This window comes from Podarcis gaigeae, assembly GCF_964106915.1.
Source record: "Podarcis gaigeae genome assembly, chromosome: 3".
In the NCBI taxonomy this organism is placed as follows: domain Eukaryota; kingdom Metazoa; phylum Chordata; class Lepidosauria; order Squamata; family Lacertidae; genus Podarcis; species Podarcis gaigeae.
Genome location: NC_139680.1, coordinates 104,202,226 through 104,221,789, shown reverse-complemented (window position 1 = coordinate 104,221,789; position 19,564 = coordinate 104,202,226). Strand labels below are relative to the sequence as shown.

General features: G+C 47.2%; 2 protein-coding genes across 5 annotated transcripts in view; one reads left to right on the top strand and one right to left on the bottom strand.

Moving 5' to 3' along the window:
• PPP2R5D (protein phosphatase 2 regulatory subunit B'delta) overlaps window positions 1-8,731 on the top strand; it is a 58,869-nt gene extending 50,138 nt beyond the window's left edge. For 2 of the 3 annotated variants that reach the window (XM_083733436.1, XM_083733437.1), the window contains exons 15-16: window positions 1,366-1,482; window positions 4,392-8,731. In XM_083733436.1, the coding sequence (XP_083589562.1) occupies window positions 1,366-1,482; window positions 4,392-4,529 (255 nt within the window). In that variant the 3' untranslated portion in view covers window positions 4,530-8,731. The remainder of the gene's footprint in view (window positions 1-1,365; window positions 1,483-4,391) is intronic. The other variant, XM_083733438.1, reaches the window with a different exon arrangement.
• Window positions 8,612-13,704, bottom strand: MEA1 (male-enhanced antigen 1). 2 transcript variants are annotated; one of them, XM_083733875.1, is made up of 5 exons: window positions 13,432-13,704; window positions 12,888-12,926; window positions 11,454-11,734; window positions 11,235-11,331; window positions 8,612-9,308 (listed from the first exon to the last, which is right to left on the bottom strand). In XM_083733875.1, exons 3-5 carry the CDS (start codon window positions 11,721-11,723, stop codon window positions 9,145-9,147), a joined length of 531 nt encoding a protein of 176 aa, XP_083590001.1. In that variant the 5' UTR covers window positions 11,724-11,734; window positions 12,888-12,926; window positions 13,432-13,704; the 3' UTR covers window positions 8,612-9,144. The 2 variants fall into 2 exon arrangements, with proteins under 2 accessions (XP_083590001.1, XP_083590002.1); XM_083733876.1 differs by lacking the exon at window positions 12,888-12,926 and having other exon boundaries at window positions 13,432-13,700.
• Between the last annotated feature and the right edge of the window lie 5,860 nt (window positions 13,705-19,564).

Sequence of the window (19,564 nt, the reverse complement as noted above, 5' to 3'; positions counted from 1 at the left end):
CTGTTGCAGGGCCCTGGGAGAACCTGTGGCCCTCCGGATAATGTGGGACTCCCCACTCTCGTCATCCTTGTACGTTGTTGGCTGGGGCTGATGGGATCTGGAGTCTCACCAGATCTGGAGGGGTCACAGGTTCCTGGCTCCTGCTTTATATAAGCCATCTGTGTCAGAAGGAGTGTGATTTAGGAAAGATTCAAAGTGCTCAGTGCTCATCTGTGTGCTTCTCAGTTTTAAAGCCCTGCGGTTTTAAAAAGCGTGACACTTTACAAATCAGGTCGGGAAGCCAAATTGATACGTCCTGCCTTAGGGAGGAATTCAGTGTCACACATTCCCTCAGAACAAGCATTTCAGCTTCCAGATGAAACAAACCTCTCCTCCTCCAAATGCACTGTTCTTGGGGTCCTGTCAACCCCCCAGCAAGCCAGTTTGGGAGTAGGGAGAGAGGGAAAAGGCCCTGTTGCACATCCACAAGTCCTTGTGAGGGCTTCTGCTGGCAGGACTTTGTAGTGGAATCCACCCATTTCTCCCCTCCAATTCCCATTTTTAAAAAACAAATATGAAATTTTAAATGAAGGATTATTTTATAGCACTGCTCTTGTAGGAAAATAGGATGCTGTCTTACACTGAATCATGGCATTGGTCTGATCCCCATAGCGGAAGGGCTCTCCATCGCTCAGTGGTTAGAGCATCTGCTTTGCATGCAGAAGGTCCTGGGTTCAAGTCCTCTGCATTGCCAGGAGTCTCTTGTTTGAAACTCTGGAGAGCTGCAGCCAGTCTGTGCAGGCAGTACGGAGCTGGCTGTCTCGCTCAGTAGAATGCATTTGTTCCCTTGCATCTAGGAGCTGTAGTAAATCCTCAGTATTAATTCCAGTTGGGCCTCATGCACCTCTGCACTTCCCCCTTTAAGCCAAAGCTTCCTGAAGATAGGAACAACAACAACAACAAATAATAATAATAATGGTTAGCAACTCTTACCTTAATGCAAAGTGGCTGTGGTGATGTTAAAAACCAGAGTTTTCGCCACTTAGACCCCCTCAGTACCTTGGACATGCTGAATTTTATAATCCACTCTAATCGGAGTTTGTGACACCAATGCCATTTTGACAAAACAAAATTCAGGAAAGGGTGGGGGGGTGAGAGAAATCCCGCATGGAAGCTGCAGGGAACCGGGAGAAAAGTTTTAAGCTTTTCTAATCCCTTGTGCCATTTTCACAAGAAGGGAGAGCGTGAGCTGCAAAGGGGTTTTGTTTTTTCCTCCAGTGCTTTATCACACTTAACATACATATATATGTGTTTAAACATTCGGCGTTTCAGTACTTGAGTTGCTGAGCTTGCGTTCCCATTTTTCTATGTGCTGTGTTCTTGCAGTACCCCATGTATTGCGCCCCCCCACCCTTGCCTCCTGTTTATTGCATGGAGACGGAGACCCCCACTGCAGAGGACATACAGCTACTGAAGAAAACGATGGAAACGGAGGCTGTGCAGGTGACTCATCTCTCTATCCTCCAGTGGGTCAGGAGTCCTTTTCTGTAATGTGAAAAGCAGAAGGGGTTCTTGGTGACCAGCGGAACTCCTCACGAGCAAGCAGCCTCTTCTCCCTAATAAGAGTCCTCACCACCCACCTCCAGAGGCAGGCTGTAGGCCTTCAGGCTACCTTCCGCTCTTTCTCCGTGAGAGAGGGCAGTGGAGGGGAGGCTGGGCGGGGACTTCATTCCTGGCTCTCCGTTGTCTTGGGCACATTTAGATTTGAGGGCCTTTGCCCTTGCAGCTTGCGGCAGCTGGGACTTGCATGACGTCAAACCCATCGCCAGAGTCTTGTGGCACCTTAAAGACTTAACAGATGTGTGGTGGGAGGTCTATGGCAATTGCCAAGCTAACACCTTGTAAGGAGCCAGGGAACCAGTCCCAAGAAACAGTCGTGGTTTCCTTGCCAGAGGTTCCCGTCTCTGCAGTTGACACCAGTCTGCTAAATGCTGTGGTTGTTTAATATAGATTTAAACACTTAATTGTCACAGACTGTAATTTTTTTTGTCTCATTTCGATCCCACCATGCCAGTTTCCCCATAAGCTTTCGCTTCATGCAGCTGACGAAGTGAGCATGAGTAAAGCTTGTGCCATAGTCTGTTAAGGTCCCACAAGACTCGATTGCTTTTGCTACAAGAGACCCAACACGGCTGCCTCTCTGGAAATGTTTGCATGGTGTTAGTTCACAAAGGATCCGACCATTTCTTCATTAAACCACTGCTGAAGTGCAAGCCAAACCTTGCGTTTCTTGGCAAGCAGCTATCCCATGCCCTCAGAACTGTCTGCCATGCAAGTGTTATTTCCTGCTCCCACCCCCCACCCCAAAGCCCCGCTAGTGTGTATTTTGCTTCTTTCCAATGTCCTTTCTGAAAGAAAAAGAAAGAAAGAAAGAAAGAAAGAAAGAAAGAAAGAAAGAAAGAAAGAAAGAAAGAAAGAAAGAAATTGAGAACTGCACAGTTGCACAAAACCAAACAGACTTGCTTAGTCGTTTTTGCATGAATTGACAAACTCAGCGGAGCAGAGGGGAAGGTAGGAAGGGAGCAGCTAAACCATCCTTTGGCATGCTGTGTTGGCCAAGTCACATGCTTTCTGTTTCAGCCAGAATAATCATCCCTCCTCACAGTGTCACACCTTGAACTATGTGGGATAGTGGTGCCTACACAAAATCACAGGGCACTGCAGATCAGCCATGGCCATGTGGTCAGGGCTGGCACAATTGGGCGTCCACCAGGATCCTCCCATTAGTGATTGCTGCTTCCCTCCTGGCATACTTGCTCTGCGCCTGAAGATTGCCAGTTCCCCTGTACTCCTCGCCCCAGCCACATCAGCCTCGTTCCTCCAGCTCCCATTCTGCTTACCTTTGCTCCCCGTGCAAATTCTCACACGGAAGCATTGGGAAGAGCTTGCACATCTGTGCTCCTTTGGGACACTACAGAAGTCCCATCCTTTGCCAGCCCAACATGCCCACCCCACCCCTGCCCAGCCCTGTGGCTGTTAGAAGGGAATGCTACCAGGCAGAAAGTACAGCTCAATATGCAGAGCTGCGTTATGATGGCAAATGCCAGGCACAGAGTCCCGTTTTGTCCAAGTAAACATGCTTACGATCAGGTTAAATGCCTTTGCTCATACGTTAGTGAGTGGGAGCACTGGAGTGCTTATTTCCAAGCCTCAATCTTCCCACTTTGTGAGACAGGCCTATTAAGCAGCAAAGGTAAAGAAACAGCAGGCTGTAGTTCTACCTGATGAAGAAATCTCAGATTCACCAGTTAGCCTTTATGCTTGCTTCTCAGCCTCTGTGTGTGTCTCCCATCTGCAAAATAGGATGTCTTCTAGACTGTCTTCTCCATGCTGAATTCTGTTTATGATTTGCCTGCTCTCCTTCTCTCTCTCTGTTGATCTGTAGCCTGTGGCTTGACTCACTTTCTTAACTTGCCAGCTTTGTGTGCAGTTTTGTTAGTTCCTCATTCCTGACTGTGGCATCACTGCTGTCTGCGGTGTGTGAGCTTGACATCATGCATTGCTGGAATTGCTTGGTGTGTGATGCTTTGCAAGAAAGCGCAAAGGCTGCATAGCACCGCTTGGGGAACCCTTTTCAGCCAGAGTGCCACATTCCCTTCTGGGCGCCCACACGTCATCGGTGGGCGGGGCTAGAGGCAAAACTGGGCAGAGCAGTGAACGCAAATTTCACCTCTGTACAGCAGCCTGGTTTCCACACCCGATCATATACCCATCTCTGTCCTCGCGTCTTCCAGGCAAAAACACTTAAAAGTAGGGGTCAAAGCAGGGCTGGTGAGAGGTGCCGCTTGAGGAGAGCCCCATGGGCAGAGCTGTCAACTTTCAGATTTGAAAATAAGGGATCAGCAGCCTCACCTGTCCCGGGGACAGTCTACGGGATATCTAACAATCCGGGATAGCAGTGGGAAGCAGCGCTGAAATAAGGGAATTTCCCGCAAAAAAGGGAAGGTTGACAGCTATGCCCATGGGTCACATAGAAAGGCCTCAAAACTTAGTCAAACAGGCATTTTTGTGCTGTTTTTCTTTTCTTTGTCTATTATTTATTTCAGGCTAGGCTCGGAAGGTGCTTCAGTAGGCAGCATCAAGAGGGCACACAAACCATAGGGCTGACTCCATGGCTAGGATGAGCTTGGCACTGACCTCCAGTAAACTCTACAAAGTAGGCCGGGCTTTGCCAACCTGTCACCCTCCGGCCGGCTGGGGCTGATGGAAGTTGTAGTCCAAATGGGCCGGAGGTTGCCCGGTTGGCAAAGATGGTAGTAGACCCAGCCCCCAGAGAGGAGGGCCAGGCCAGGAGGAGTTGCGCCGCTCCCAGAAGCAGCCTCTGCTAACTTCTTGCGGGATCTTGTGCCTAGATGCTGAAAGACATAAAGAAGGAGAAGGTTTTGCTGCGTCGGAAATCGGAACTTCCCCAGGACGTCTACACCATAAAGGCCCTGGAAGCGCACAAGAGAGCGGAAGAATTCCTCACCTCGAGCCAGGAGGCGCTCTGACGGGCTAGGGAGCCCCTGGAGGGAACACAGAAATGCACTTTGTTCTAATGTATAACTAGGGAATGAACATGGTGAGCTGTGCCTGTCCTCCGCTCCATTCTCATTCTTTCAGGTTAGATTTGATTTTACATTGTACCTCATATCCCCCACGACACTGTCATTTCCTCCTGCTTTCTCCTCTTTACAAAGCTGTTTTTTGTGTGCACGTGTGAAAGGGAGCCTAGCCCCATCCATGAGGGGGTCATTCCACACAAGGGTCATCCCTGCTCCTCCTCCTGTTCCCCCCTCCCCCCCATCAATCTACTCCAGTCCCAGGACCAAAGCATCGAGAGTTCAGCTGCAAACTTACTGTAGCCTTAGCCCAAGCTGGCGCCCTGCAGATGTTGTGGACCACAAATCCCATCAGGTAGTCCCGAACATCTGGAAGGCACCAGATGGTCAAAGGCTGGTGCTACAGGAATAATTCACTACAGCCCCCTAGCAATTGTTTATATCCCCCCTTTTTTTATCTGCACCCCACACAATGATATGGTCTGAGGAACGCAACGTATTATGTGAAACTGGCAGAGCTGCGTGTTACAGTCTGCTTCCTGTGGATCAAGGCAGGCTTGTTCTTTGGGGACCAAGCTAGATTTAGGAACATAGTTTTGCTCCCCCCCCCCCCCCCGGGAATAAATGGCTAATTAGAGAGTACCAATTTGATTTGATCTGATCTCTATGAATAAGGGTCGCTGGCTTTTTTGTTGGGTTCTGTGCAAGGATGTAATCATTGTGTGTGTGTGTGTGTCAGTGTAAGAAAGAGATCATCAATGCAAATGGAGTGCGAGTCAGGGAAATTTACAATTTGTTCTATTTGCACTCTCCGCCCGCCCCCCCCCCCCAATTGCCGCACAATGGCAGCCTTACATAGTTCTAGGTCTGGCCTGTGCTTTTTGCTGCTCGATCATTTAGAGTGTCCGTCCCAAATACAGACTAGTGATTGATCTATACATTTACCGCACAAGACCCTCCCTTACGAACTGGTTGGCTTTTCTCTCTGCAGTTTCAGCTAGAGCTGGAGCGAGATTTGATGCTTTCCAGCAGATTCTCCTACTTGCGCCAACCTCCCTTTCTCCACTGTTGGGTTTCTCAGCTTGGGAGAACGCTAGACGAATTACTTCCTGACTAAGTTCACAGCATACAAACAGCTTTCAAAGCATTTTTCATATTGGGAACAAGGGCGGGAGGGGACTTAACTGCACAAGCCAGGAAACACCTGTTGCTGTTTTCTTAATAGGGATCAGTACTTCGTTTGCTGCGGGGGGGACGGGGACTAAGCCTCAGTGTGCTCAAGTTCATTTCAGACGTTCTAGTTCCATGGGCCTCATCTTGGAAAGTCTCGGAGCACGAGATAGCAAAGGCTCATTTTAGGGTGGTAGCCAGAGAGGATTACCCCATTTCCCGTAAACTATAGGTTTTAGCTTGTGAGCCACTGACTCAAATCTCCTGCTCAGTGCAAGCAATCCAGAGCTATAGTGTGCTAGAGGTGGCCATCCAACATCCCCTTGTGGAGTTCCTGTAAGTTACAGCCTTCCTTGCCTCTAGGTAATTGGTTCCATTGTCAAACTGCTCTTACCTTTGAAATTTTTCTCCTATTAGTGAACCAAAATATATCCTCCTGTAATTTAAGGCCATAAGAGCTACTCTTGCCCTCCCCTCTAGGGGCAGAAAAGGGCAAATGGTTGCCTTCTTTGTGATAGCTTTTCAGGTATTTCAAACGCTAGCATGTCCGCCTTCAGTCTTCTCTTCTGCAGCTGTAACATCCCCTGTTACTTTAATGTATCCCTATGAGACTTGTTTTCTATAGTTGACCATGTTTGTTGGCCTCCGCTAAATCCAGTTGTCTATATCAGGGGTTCTATGGACCACCGGTGGTCCAGGAAATGTCTTTGAAGAACAGTTACAATTTGAATTCCATAGAATTCTATACAATTCAAATTGTAGTACAGTATGAGAAATAAAAGAAGCAATAAAAATACAAGTAAAAACCATACAGCATCAAGCACAGCAGGTTACAACAGGCAGAGAAAAACCATTAAGTGGTCTCCCTCAAAGTTGGGGCACCCAGAACTGGACGCATTACTCCAGATGTGGTCTGACTAGTGTAGAGTAAAATGGAACTCTTACTTCTCATCTAGCCTATATTTAACCAGTTCACCAACAAAGATGTTAAAAAGACTTTGCCAAATGCTTAGCTGTAATAAATTACATCCAGAGCATTACCACACTCCAAGCTAACGACCTGATCAAAAAAGTCTTGAGATTCTTGACAAATCCATTATGACTTCAACTAATTGTTATCAAGATTGTATATATACATAATTTGTTCAGACTGACTAGTCTATGATTTCCTAGATATTTCTTTTTGCAAAGTGGAGCAACAATTGCTTGTCTCCAGTCCTGTGATGCCACACAACCATTCTCCAGGGTTTTTTCAACTAGTGCTTCTGCAAGTAAACCAGTGACTTCCTTTAGTACTCTACGATGTGATCTATATACCCTGAAGCCTTGAACTCATCTGAGGTAGCTAGGTGGTTTCCTGACCAACTCCTTATTAAACTTGAATTAGCTTCATATGCTGCCATTGTTTACAGATTGCTGATTGAATTTCAGAATCATGGAAGGTCACAAAAGGGGAGGACCCTCATTCCTAATCAATTCCGCGTCAACCTTCTGTTTTATGAATTCTGACTTGCGTTTCCCCACCTCAGATTCTAGGTTCCAGTCTTCTACAATTAATTTAAGGCTGTAAATCCAAGTACACTCACTCAGAAGTAAATCCCATTGAAAGCAGTGAGGCAACCATGGGGTGCAGGAGGTTGAGACTGCAAGCCTCTTTCTCCAGCCTACACCACACTTTAAGTCTTCATACGCTGTATTGCATTATCTACACACCTACTTCACTTCTGTTGTGTTTCTCCCTATTTCTTCTGTACCTAGATTATTTTTGTTCCAAGTTCCCTAAAACCCAGTTTCATAGATCTGCCTGCATCTCACTGAAGGTACCCACTTTCCTGTACTGGTAACTGATCTGCACCGTTGCTTTTCTGAATTTGCCAATTAGTTTGGAAAGGAAGGTGAGGCACAGGCTATTAGTACTCTGACATCCAGCCCATCAATCAATCATAGCTCCTCCACTGTCTGCTGCCAAAATATTTTCAATACCCGCTGAAGATGCTCTGGCTGACTGGTGAACAGTTTCTCTGAACACTAAAGCCCTTCTTTGAGTGAGACCTGCTTAAACCTCTTGCCATGTGCCAACTGAAGCAGCAAGAGGGAAGCAGAAAACCATGACACAAAAGGAAAGGGGGAGTTTTGATTAAATATATTTGCCTGTCTTTTCAGTGGTAGAATTGAATAGGAACCAGAATGAACTGAGTAGCCACTGGGCTTCAAGTGTAGCTGCTGGAGAGACAATGTTGACTTGGAACTCTTCTAAAGCAAAGTGAAATTCAGTCAATTTGTGGCCCCCCCACCCACCCAAGGCTGGGCTCTGCAGACGAAAACTATAGGGCACATCCCCCCACCTAGCCCCATACACAACACAGCCCTTCTCTGCCTGCTGGAGTTTTGCAATGGTGGAGCAGGGCTGCAATTGAGCATCATGTGCTGTATGACTTAGATGTAAATATAGCCTCTGTCTAATCTTTGTTTGGGGTCAGGGAACTTGTGTTTGGTACCTAACATTAAAGTTTAGTTTGCTGCCAATTCATTCCAGTGTCCTATGTATCTTCACGGGGATGGGAGAAGCTGTGTGAGAAAGGGGGCAAAAGAACTAACGCCTTCCAGCCAAAATGAGCACCTCAAGCACACGGCTTCAAGTCACTATTCACTTTAATCCAGCTCTACTTTAAAAAAAAAAAAAAATCCCTTGTGTTTCTCCCACTTTGCTTGTATACTTTCCCTACTTTTTACATGGACAGGGTTGGAGCTGCCTCTTTCACTTCTTACATAGCCCCTTCTTAAAGGGAGGGGGGGTGCAAGCAAAACTTAAGTGATGCATTCACTCTCTGGACACAAGTATTAAGCTGCTTTACAGTTCATTATGTACATATGGTGTACTTTATTTTCAGTAGAGTATTACATAGTATGACAGTGTTGGATTTTGTACAGATGTCCCTGTATGTACAGAACTAAATAAAATGGATCTCTTGAAAAGATGACACGCTGGACTCCACCTCATGGCCATGTTTAGCTCTTTAGCCCATGTGTCACTTGGAAAAGGGGGGGTGGGGCTGGTGGGGGAGAGACTAAACAGCAGGGCTAGAATCATGCATGTCAATCGGCGATTTCATGAGATGGTCATTTCTCCTAGAGGCTTCTCCCTCTCCTCAAGCTTAGGAAAACAGCCTGATATCACTAGCACCACCACTCAAGTAGCTATGACTGGGCGTTACAAAAACAAAAAAAACCCTTATGAATTAGGCCATATTTTCAATGCGACAAGGTGAACACAGAGTTTCAATGCTGGTGAAAGATAAATATCTAACCCAACCAGTTCAGAGACAATGGTTTAAAGTGCAGCACTTCTGTGTAGCTCTTTCGGCTGGAGGCAAGGATGCAGAAGAGCCGGCCTTCACTTCCATTCTGGCTTGGGGCTGCTCTGGCTCTGCCGGGCTTGCAGGGTTCGCTGCACCATATCCTGCCACTGGTCGTCCGAGATTTCGTTGGCCCACGCAGGGATTCCAAGCGTGGGGAGCTTGATTCCGGCCATAGTCCTTTTCACCAGCTCCACATGTTCTAGAGTCAAAGACAGCCGAGGAATGAGAGGGGCAGCGCAAAAGGAAGCCAGCCGCCAACACCACACACCCAAGACTCAACACAATTCCTTTCCAAGGATTTCCATATTCATGCAGTACTCAATCGGTGAATAGATAAAGGGCAGCTCATCCAAGGTAGCAAGCAACCCAGGATGAAGGCTCAGGTTTACTTGGGGGGGGGGGTGAGGGATGCATTTATGGGCCCATGGTAAGCTTGAACTATGGACTGGATAGCCAAAAACGATTGCTGCCCCACAAACCTTGTAAACAAGAGAGACCACCATAGCAATTAGCCAACCCACAAACAGAGTTACCAGGCAAAACTGTGCAGCCGATAAGACACTAGTACATAGCTGTCAACTTTTCCCTTTTCTTGCGAGGAATCCTATTTGGAATAAGGGAATTTCCCTTTAAAAAAGGGAAGCGTTGACAGCTATGCACTAGTATCAGACAAGTGCTAAAAGTGAATGGCAAGAATGGAGAGAGAAATGGCATGAAAGCTAGAGGACACTGTGTGTTTGGACTTGAGCAAGGAGAAGCCATATTTTGACCCAGTAGCCCTGTAAAGTAGATTAGGTTGAGAGGGTAGTTATGTGTGGCCTTTATATAGCACTTAATCATAAAAATGGATCATGAACACAGGTGAAATAACCCCTCTGCTACCTTGCACTTTATGTGGGCTACATGATGCTATTGTAAGGTGGATTGGTAGCTGGTTGGCTGACCAAGGCCAGAGGGTGCTCACCAATGGTTCCTTGTCATCCTGGAAAAAAGTGGCAAGTGGTGTGCTGCAAGGTTCTGTCCCGGACCTGGTGTTGTTCAACATCTTTATAAATGACTTTGATGAAGGAATAGAGGAGAAGCTCATCAAAGCAGTACATGACACTAAACTAAGAAGAGCATGTAATGTCTCAGAAGACAGAATCGAGATTCAAGAGGATCTTAACTGATTGGAGAACAGGACCAAAAATCATGACAAGCAGTTCAACAGGAACTAGCAAAATGAATTTCAGTATGGACATATGTAAGGTTCTACACTTAGGAATAATCAGATGCGCAAATACAGGATCAGCGGCACCTGGCTTGACACAGCAGTGCATGTGAAAAGGATCTAGGGGTCCTAGTAGATCACAAGCTTACTGTGAGTCAACAGTGTGATGCAGCAGCAAAAAAAGCTAAAACTATTCTAGGCTGCATCAACAGAAGTATAGTGTCCAGATCAAGGGAAGTAACAGGACCACTCTATTGTGCTTTGGTCAGATACCACTTGGGAGTAGTGTGTCCAGTTCTGGGCAAAGTTTAAGAAGGAATTAAGTGTTGGGTATGCTTAGCCTGGAAAAGTGAAGACTGAGAGGTGATACGGTAGCCAACTTCAGATATCTGAAGGGCTGTCACACAGAGGAGGGAGAATGCTTGTTTTCTGCTGTTCTAGAAGGTAGGACCTGAGCCAATGGATTCAAGGTACAAGAAAGGAGATTCCAACTAAATAGAAATAACTTCAAGACTGTAAGAGCTGTTCAGCAGTGGAACCAACTACCTTGGTAGGTGGTGGACTCTTTCAATGGAAGTTTTTAAGCAGAGGTCAGATGGCCATCTGTCAGGGATTCTTTATTTGTGATTCCTGCATTGCAGGGGGTTAGACTAGAAGACCTTTGGGATCCTTTCCAAATCTACAATTCTATGTGGGAATGGCAGGATGGAAATGTGATTTAGAGGTTATAGAACAGGTTAGAGACCTAGAGGATATAACAAACTAGATAATCACAAGCCTTAAAAAAGGCAGAATGGGAAAAATAACATGGGCTGAATGTGGCAGGACTTACAGACACCTAAGTTCTAAGGTTGGCAATTCTCTCTGGAGACTATAAAGACTAAAATAAATAAAGCTGCTTCCATATTATGTTACCTGGATCCATAGGGATAGAGCTGCGAGAGTTTTGAGCTGCAGATCCCTCCTCCTCATCGCTGTCCACAGGTGGGTCAGGCAGATGCAGTCTCATTGCCTGCATGCAGTGCATAAAGCCATTACAAGCATTAAGCATAGCACAAAGGCATGCACATGCAAGAATCTGTGGCCCCACTTTGAGGAACCCCAGGACACATACTTGAAACAAAACTGTGCTACCTGAAGTCGCTCATTGATATTGGGCATTGGCTCTGTGCTGGGTTCCGTTTCTTCAGCTGCTGCTAGTCCCTGATCTGGATCTTGATTCAGTGGTTGGTACAAGTAGCCATTACTACCATCTTCCTCCTCCTCTTCAGGTTCTTCACTACTCCACTCCCCAGCAGGTTCAGGGGTTCCATCAGGTGTTTCTTGCAGCCCCAGCTCTTCATGCTCATTTGGACAGATCCTCTCTGGACCCATGATCTGTGTAACCACTGGCTCCAAGGCCATGCACTAAGGATCTGAAGGGAAAACATGGAACTTAAATCTCCGCAACAATACTATTGCTTAAAGTTGTATATTTGTCTGAGAAATGACTCGGAAAGAAGCATATCCTACAAAGAGATTGCAGGAAGGTAAGAGCAATAAGCACTCTAAGGCAGAACAAACCTATCTAAGAAAGTATATTATAGTCAACTTTAGAGCCATCACCACATTTCACATTACATACTATATACTAAAGCAGGCATAGGCAAACTTGGCCCTCTGGATGTTTTTTGGCCTACAACTCCCATGATCCCTAGCTAGCAAGGGATTGTAGGCGCAAAAAATCTGGAGGGCCGAGTTTGCTTATGCCTGCACTGAAGCATTATGCCACAGAATCAGAGTTGGGACCCTGAGGATCATCTAGTCCAACCCCATTGCAATGCAGGAATATGCAGCTGTCCCATATGGAGCTTGAACCTGCAACCTTGGTGTTATCAGCACCACGCTCTAACCAGCTAAGCTATGTAATGTGATGGGTTTCAGGCTGCCTTTCAGGGAACACCAGGATTCTATGGAAGCTTATCAGTAGCTTCCCATAAATACAACTTTATCATCACTGCTTTAGTTTTTCCTGCAATACACAGGAAAGTGTTGAGTGTTTTTATGTGGCTCAATTCTAGTTTGTCCAGTTACGGCAAAGCTCAATAGCCATGGCCAGTGTCAAACCTGCATATGTCACTGTTTCCCTAAGCCAGAGATGGAAAACCTGCAGCCCTCCAGATGTTGGCACACCCACTCATATCAGCCCCAGCCAGCATGACCAATGGTCAGAGATTATGGAAGTTGGTAGTTCAACAACACTTGGGAGGGCTGTGGGTTCCCCATCCTTCCCCTAAACAAGGACACTTCTTCAGGGTAAATTAGCTTCCAAGTCCTATATCCCATTTGCCTCTCATCCACATCAGTTGAGGGCCAGGTTTCATAACCCATTAACTAGAGGTAGCTATTCATCTCAGTATCTCATATTGCCTTCTATGGGACAAATTAATAAGCTGTAATGTGGGTTAGGAAACAAAGAGTTAGATTTAGGTCAGCTCCATTATCTTCTATATAACCCAGTGACTGCCACTCCCATAGAAGAGACTTTAAGAAAGCACTTTAAGACAATGCAGTTTAGACCAAACTCACCTGGAACCCCTAACAGCGATTCAGTTCTCCAAAGTATTTCTAAAATAATAATAATACTACAATAAGTTACTATTCTTAAAACTGTTCTATCATGCCAAGCTTAGACGCATGCAATAAAAAAGCATGGTGATTAATCACATAATCGGCAACAATCCTGGCTCCCCCTTCCCTTTGAGGTGGAGTCATGGCTCTGATGCCTTTTCGCTTTTGCTGCTACAGAGTAACATGGCTACCCCTCTGGAAAATAAACAAACTAGCCTTAGTCAGCCCAGGTTCAGGCTCCCTCCTACCCACCCCACTGGGACGATGGACAAAAACGTGTCTTTCCGGGTTTCAGAAGGGTTTCTATATGCGCCCGTCGTTATGGACCTTTCAAAACGCCCTATAAATGCTGATCCTTGTTGTCCTCGCCCCCACCACAAAGACCTCCATTTCCAACACCGCCTGCTCTCGCCGTTTCGCCTATTGCCCTCCATCGCTGCCTGACGCCCAGCAAACCACAGCCGCGCCCGCCACCCAGAGCAACAAGACCCCCTGCCTTCACCCAGAAGAGAGTTCCGCCTTCCCGATCGGAGGCCGATCCCAGCCGCTCAGCCTTCGGAAAGGACAAGGCGCACAGGGCCATTGGGAATGACGTCATAGCCGTGCGCGGCGGGAGGAGCCGTAACTATGGCAACCCGCTCCCCATCTTGGGCGAGGTATACAGGTCTCCCCCGCCACCAGCCGTCGCCTCTCCGTTGGCCCCTGGCAGTTCTAAAGTCGACGAGCGGCTGTGTTTGTTACGGTCACAAAGCACGTTGGAAGGACTGGCCAATAGCTGCCGCCTTGCGCTTCGGGAAAGCATAAGGCTCGTGCAACAAAAGGCACTCGCCGGGAATCGGGATTGCGGGGCGGAGGGGCCGGGTCTCAAGTTACGGTGATGGGCACCCCAAATGCATATAGGTTAGCAGTCCGGTAAAACCATACGTCCAAACCACTTCTTCGTCACCAGGCCATTTTTTATCCTTTTTAACACCACGCGGAGGCTTTTTGTTGTTGCTGGTGGTGGTGGTGGCAAAAATAAAAAAATGTTTCTCTTTTGCACCGTGGAGAATTACGGAAATGCCTTTCCGACAGCGCATGCACGTGCACTAGAATTGCCCGACTTCCAGCAACCTCGGGGGCTGTAGAAGTCAAATCTCTTTTCAGGTTAGAGGTTGTATCTTAAAGGCTCTCCCACCCACACAGACACCCTGGGCAAGAAATTCGCTCACCGATTTCGTGACATACCTTTTATTACTGCACTTCATGCAATGCAAGCTGGCTTGATTTTTTGGGTTGCAAGTCGCTCTGAGTTGCCTTGGGCAAGATAAAGCGCCTAACAAATGCAAATACTACTACTACTACTACTAATAATAATAATTAATAGAGCACGAGGGACGGAGCTGCCGGTCATCCTCTGTGAGAGGGGTACAGGAACATTGTTCCTATTTTTATCTGTGGAAATTTGAAGGTCAGGGTATGCAGGCTGTGTAGAGGATGTAAGGGGTAATAATAATAATTTATTATTTATACCCCGCCCATCTGGCTGGGCCTCCCCAGCCACTCTGGGCGGCTTCCATAAAAAACAAAAATACAGTAAAATATCACACGTTAAAAACTTCCCTGAACAGGGCTGCCTTAAGATGTCTTCTGAATGTCAGGTAGTTGTTTATCGCTTTGCAGGGGCGCCGACTTATAAAAAATATTGCCCATACCGGGGTCCTGCCCCGGGAAGTTTTCTAAATTTTAGATGAAAATTAGTGAGTTTTAAAGTTTTTTAAAAGTATTTTAGAGTCATATGATCAACATTAGAACCCCGAAAACTCGACTCTCTATAACTCCACACTCCGGGAAACTCGACAAGCCTGAAACACTTTTTGGCTTTGAAAAAAGAAACAAAACAAAAACACGCACGGTATTTTCGTAAAAAGCTAATTTAATTTACAGTAACAATTATGCTTATAGACTATTACAGAGCAGTGAATATATAGCTCTGAAAAGACTGAAATGATATTTAAATAAATCCTAAACTATCATTAAAAGAATAAAACATAAAATATTGCTGTCGCACAGTAATAGCACTTTGATTAATAAGTGAAATAGCTAATTTAAGCTTACTTTGAATAAGGCTGAGGGTTCATTAAATAAATATGATATCTTAAAGTTAATGCTTTAATACAGTTAATAAAGTTAATACAGTATGCCTAATACTGTATGTAAATACTGTAATACTGTATGTAAATAACGGGCTTTAATTGGATCTTACACCCTAAAAATATTTAAGTATTTGAAAATAACTAATACAGTACTATAGTAATATAGAAATACAGTACTAAACTAGTACTAATATTTCAAAACTGAAAATTTAACATTCTGTATGTATTTAATTCTCTATTTTATAAAGATTTTTAATATCTGACAGTGAGTTTGGAGTAGCCCAATGCAAAAATCCTGAGGATCCATGTGGATCCGTGCTTTGTAACCACGTTTTTCCACCACTGTGACCCTAGGCAACAGTGGGTGCGTGATTTTTTTGGTGCAAGATGTAGCCATGGACATGCTATGTGATCTGATGGTGAATTTGGGGTGACCCAATGCAAAAATCCTGAGGATCCATGTGGATCTGTGCTTTGTAACCACGTTTTTGTACCACTGTAACCCTAGGCAACAGTGGGTGCGTGATTTTTTTGGTGCAAGATGTAGCTATGAACATGCTATGTGATCTGATGGTGAATTTGGGGTGACCCAATGCAAAAATCCTGAGGATCCATGTGGATCCGTGCTTTGTAACCACGTTTTTGCACCACTGTGACCCTAGGCAACAGTGGGTGCGTGATTTTTTTGGTGCAAGATGTAGCCATGAACATGCTATGTGATCTGATGGTGAATTTGGGGTGACCCAATGCAAAAATCCTGAGGATCCATGTGGATCCATGCTTTGTCACCACGTTTTAAATGGGGAGGGAAGGAAAAACACAGAAGGGACAAGAAGCACAAGAGGGATGTGCGGAGAAGCAGCTGGCTAAGAATGCAGGGGAGGAGTTTAACGGGGTGGGGGGAGGAAAGGAAGGCAAAAGTCCCCCCCCCCAAGCCAGCCCTCTCTCTCTCCCACCTGCATCCCTAGAGCACGGAGGAGGTGGTGGGCTGGAGCCTGCACGCAGTGTGACTAGGAAAGAATTAGAAGGAAGGACTCGATCCTTTCCTTAACCCTCTGCTTGCCAGGAGGGTAGGGGATTCCCTGCTCTTTGTTGAGTTTGAGCAAACGCAGCAACAGAAGCCGGTTGGCAGTAAGACCCTGAGGCAGAATGCAGGAAAGCAGCCTTCCCTCCGCCGGACCGCTTGATCTTATTTTTGCCTGATTTTTGCCTATTTTTGCCCCTGCACTCTTAAATTATTGGGGGGGCGGAGCCCCCCCAAACGAATTTTTGAGGGGGCTCGGGCCCCCTCAGGCCCCATGGAGTCGGCGCCTATGTCGCTTTGACATCTGCTGGAAGGGCGTTCCACAGGGTGGGCGCCACTACCGAGAAGGCCCTCTGCCTGGTTCCCTGTAGCTTTGCTTCTCGCAATGAGGGAACCGCCAGAAGGCCCTCGGCGCTGGACCTCAGCGTCCGGGCAGAATGATGGGGGTGGAGACGCTCCTTCAGGTATACTGGACCGAGGCAGTTTAGGGCTTTAAAGGTCAGCACCAACACTTTGAATTGTGCTCGGAAACATACTGGGAGCCAATGTAGGTCTTTCAAGACCGGTGTTATATGGTTTCGGCGGCCGCTCCCAGTCACCAGTCTAGCTGCCGCATTCTAGATTAGTTGTAGTTTCCGAGTCACCTTCAAAGGTAGCCCCACGTAGAGTGCATTGCAGTAGTCCAAGCGGGAGATAACCAGAGAATGCACCACTCTGGCAAGACAATCCGCAGGCAGATAGGGTCTCAGCCTACGTACCAGATGGAGCTGGTAAACAGCAGCCCTGGACACAGATTTAATCTGTGCCTCCATGGACAGCTGTGAGTCCAAAATGACTCCCAGGCTGCGCACCAGGTCCTTCAGGGGCACAGTTTCCCCATTCAGGACCAGGGAATCCTCCACACCTGCCCGCCTCCTGTCCCCCAGAAACAGTACTTCTGTCTTGTCAGGATTCAACCTCAATCTGTTAGCCGCCATCCATCCTCCAACCACCTCCAGACACTCACACAGGACCTTCACTGCCCTCACTGGTTCTGATTTAAAAGAGAGGTAGAGCTGGGTATCATCTGCATACTGATGAACACCCAGCCCAAACCTCCTGATGATCTCTCCCAGTGGCTGCATGTAAATGTTGAAAAGCATGGGGGAGAGGACAGAACCCTGAGGCACCCCACAAGTGAGAGCCCAGGGGTCGGAACACTCATCCCCCACCACCACTTTCTGAACACGGCCCAGGAGGAAGGAGCGGAACCACTGTAGGACAGTGCCCCCAGCTCCCAGCCCCTCAAGACGGTCCAGAAGGATGTTATGGTCGATGGTATCAAACGCCGCTGAGAGATCCAGCAGAACTAGGAAACAGCTCTCACCTTTGTCCCTAGCCCGCCGGAGATCATCAACCAGTGCGACCAAGGCAGTTTCAGTCCCATGATGAGGCCTGAATCCCGACTGGAAGGGATCCAAATGGTCCGCTTCTTCCAGGTGTGCCTGGAGTTGTTCGGCAACCGCTCGCTCTATCACCTTGCCCAAGAATGGAAGATTTGAGACTGGGCGATAGTTGGCCATTGTGGCCGCATCTAAAGATGGTTTTTTAAGAAGCGGTTTAATAACCGCCTCTTTCAGTGGGTCTGGGAAGGCTCCCTCACGGAGGGAAGCATTCACCACCCCACAAAGCCCATCGCCCAGTCCTTCCCGGCTAGCTTTTATAAGCCAGGATGGGCAAGGATCCAGGAGACAGGTGGTTGGTTTCACTCGTCCAAGCAGCCTGTCCACATCCTCGGAGGTAACAGATTGGAATTGATCCCACTCAACTTGATTAGACAGAACTCTAGCACTCTCCCGCCCTGGCCCTGCTCCCACGGTGGAGTCTACTTCTTCCCGAATCTGAGCGATTTTATCTGCAAAAAAACTTTGCAAAATCATTGCAGGAGAATATGTGGCCCGTACTGGGCCCCGATGTTACAGGTGGTTCCGCTAAATTGTGAACCACCTGAAAAAGTCTCCTGCTGCTGTTTTCTGCAGATGCAATAGAGGCGGTGAAGAAATTATTCTTCACCGTCGCTATCGCCACTTGGTAGGCTCGGCGTTGAGCTCTAACCTGTGTCCGGTCAGATTCGGAATGAGTTATCCGCCACCGGCGCTCTAGCCGTCTCAACGATTGTTTCATTGCCCTCAGATCCGTGGAAAACCGCGGGGCTCTCCGGGCTCCATGCAATCGGAGAGGGTGCTTCGGAGCCAAACAGTCAATAGCCCTGGTTAACTCCGCATTCCAGCAGGCCACCAGGGAATCAGCTGAAAGGCCATCAACATGGGATAAAGCATCCCCTACCACTCTCTGGAAACCATTTGGATCCATTAAGTGGCGGGAGCGGACCATCCGAATTGGTCCCACCTCCCTGCAGAGGGGATGGGTCGCAGAGAAGTCCAGTTGCACCAGGAAGTGATCTGACCATGGCACTTCTTTTGTTTCACTTTTACTTAGTGTCAGATCACCAACATCCGTAGAGGTAAACACCAGGTCCAAGGCATGTCCGCGGCTATGGGTTGGGCCAGACGTATTCAGGGACAGCCCCATGGAGGCCATGCTTTCCACGAAGTCCCGAGCTGCCCCTTGTAAGGTCATGTCGGCATGGATGTTAAAATCCCCAAGGACGACCAAGCTAGGTGTCTCCAGGAGAACATCCCCCACGACCTGAAGCAGCTTGGGCAGGGAATCCTTGGTGCAGCGGGGAGGTCGGTACACCAGTAGGAATCCTGTACTGCCCCTATTGCCCAACTTCCAGAACATGCACTCAGAAAACTGGGTCTTCCCAATAGGATGCCTGGTGCAAACTAATGACTTTCTAAAAATCACTGCAACCCCCCCTCCCCGCCCACATGACCTGGGTTGCTGTGCGTAAGAGAAACCTGGTGGACAAGCAGCGGCCAGGACAGGCCCATCTGCTTCATCCAACCAAGTCTCTGTTACACATGCCAGGTCAAGTCCTCCATCCATGATCAAGTCATGGATGGCAGTGGTCTTATGAATCATTGACTTGGGTATGTGTTAAATGGCACTGTATACCACCATATAGGCATAAAGTCACCAAGTAGGGTTGCCACCTGTCCTTTATCATAAGGGATTATTCCTTTCTTCAAGGAAAAATATGGGACCCATATTTTGCTTGACCTGTCCCATATTTTGCCCGACCAAAGGTGACAACCCGACCACCAAGCGCCCTACTATAGGAAGGATCCAGGTGTTTATTGTGAGTTTTTAAAAACGTAATTCAATGTTGCCTGTAAGACACGTTGGAAGGGTTTGTATGCTGAAAGACGGGGATATAAATACTTGCAATAAATAACTACAGTTGCCCTCCGCAGAGCTACAGTTCCCAGCACCTTTAACTACAGTTCCCAGGGTTCTTCTGGGGGGCGGGGAGTGTGCTTTAAATGGTGCATACGCAGCCGTAGTTAAATCTTCTTTCTCTGCCAGTTCTC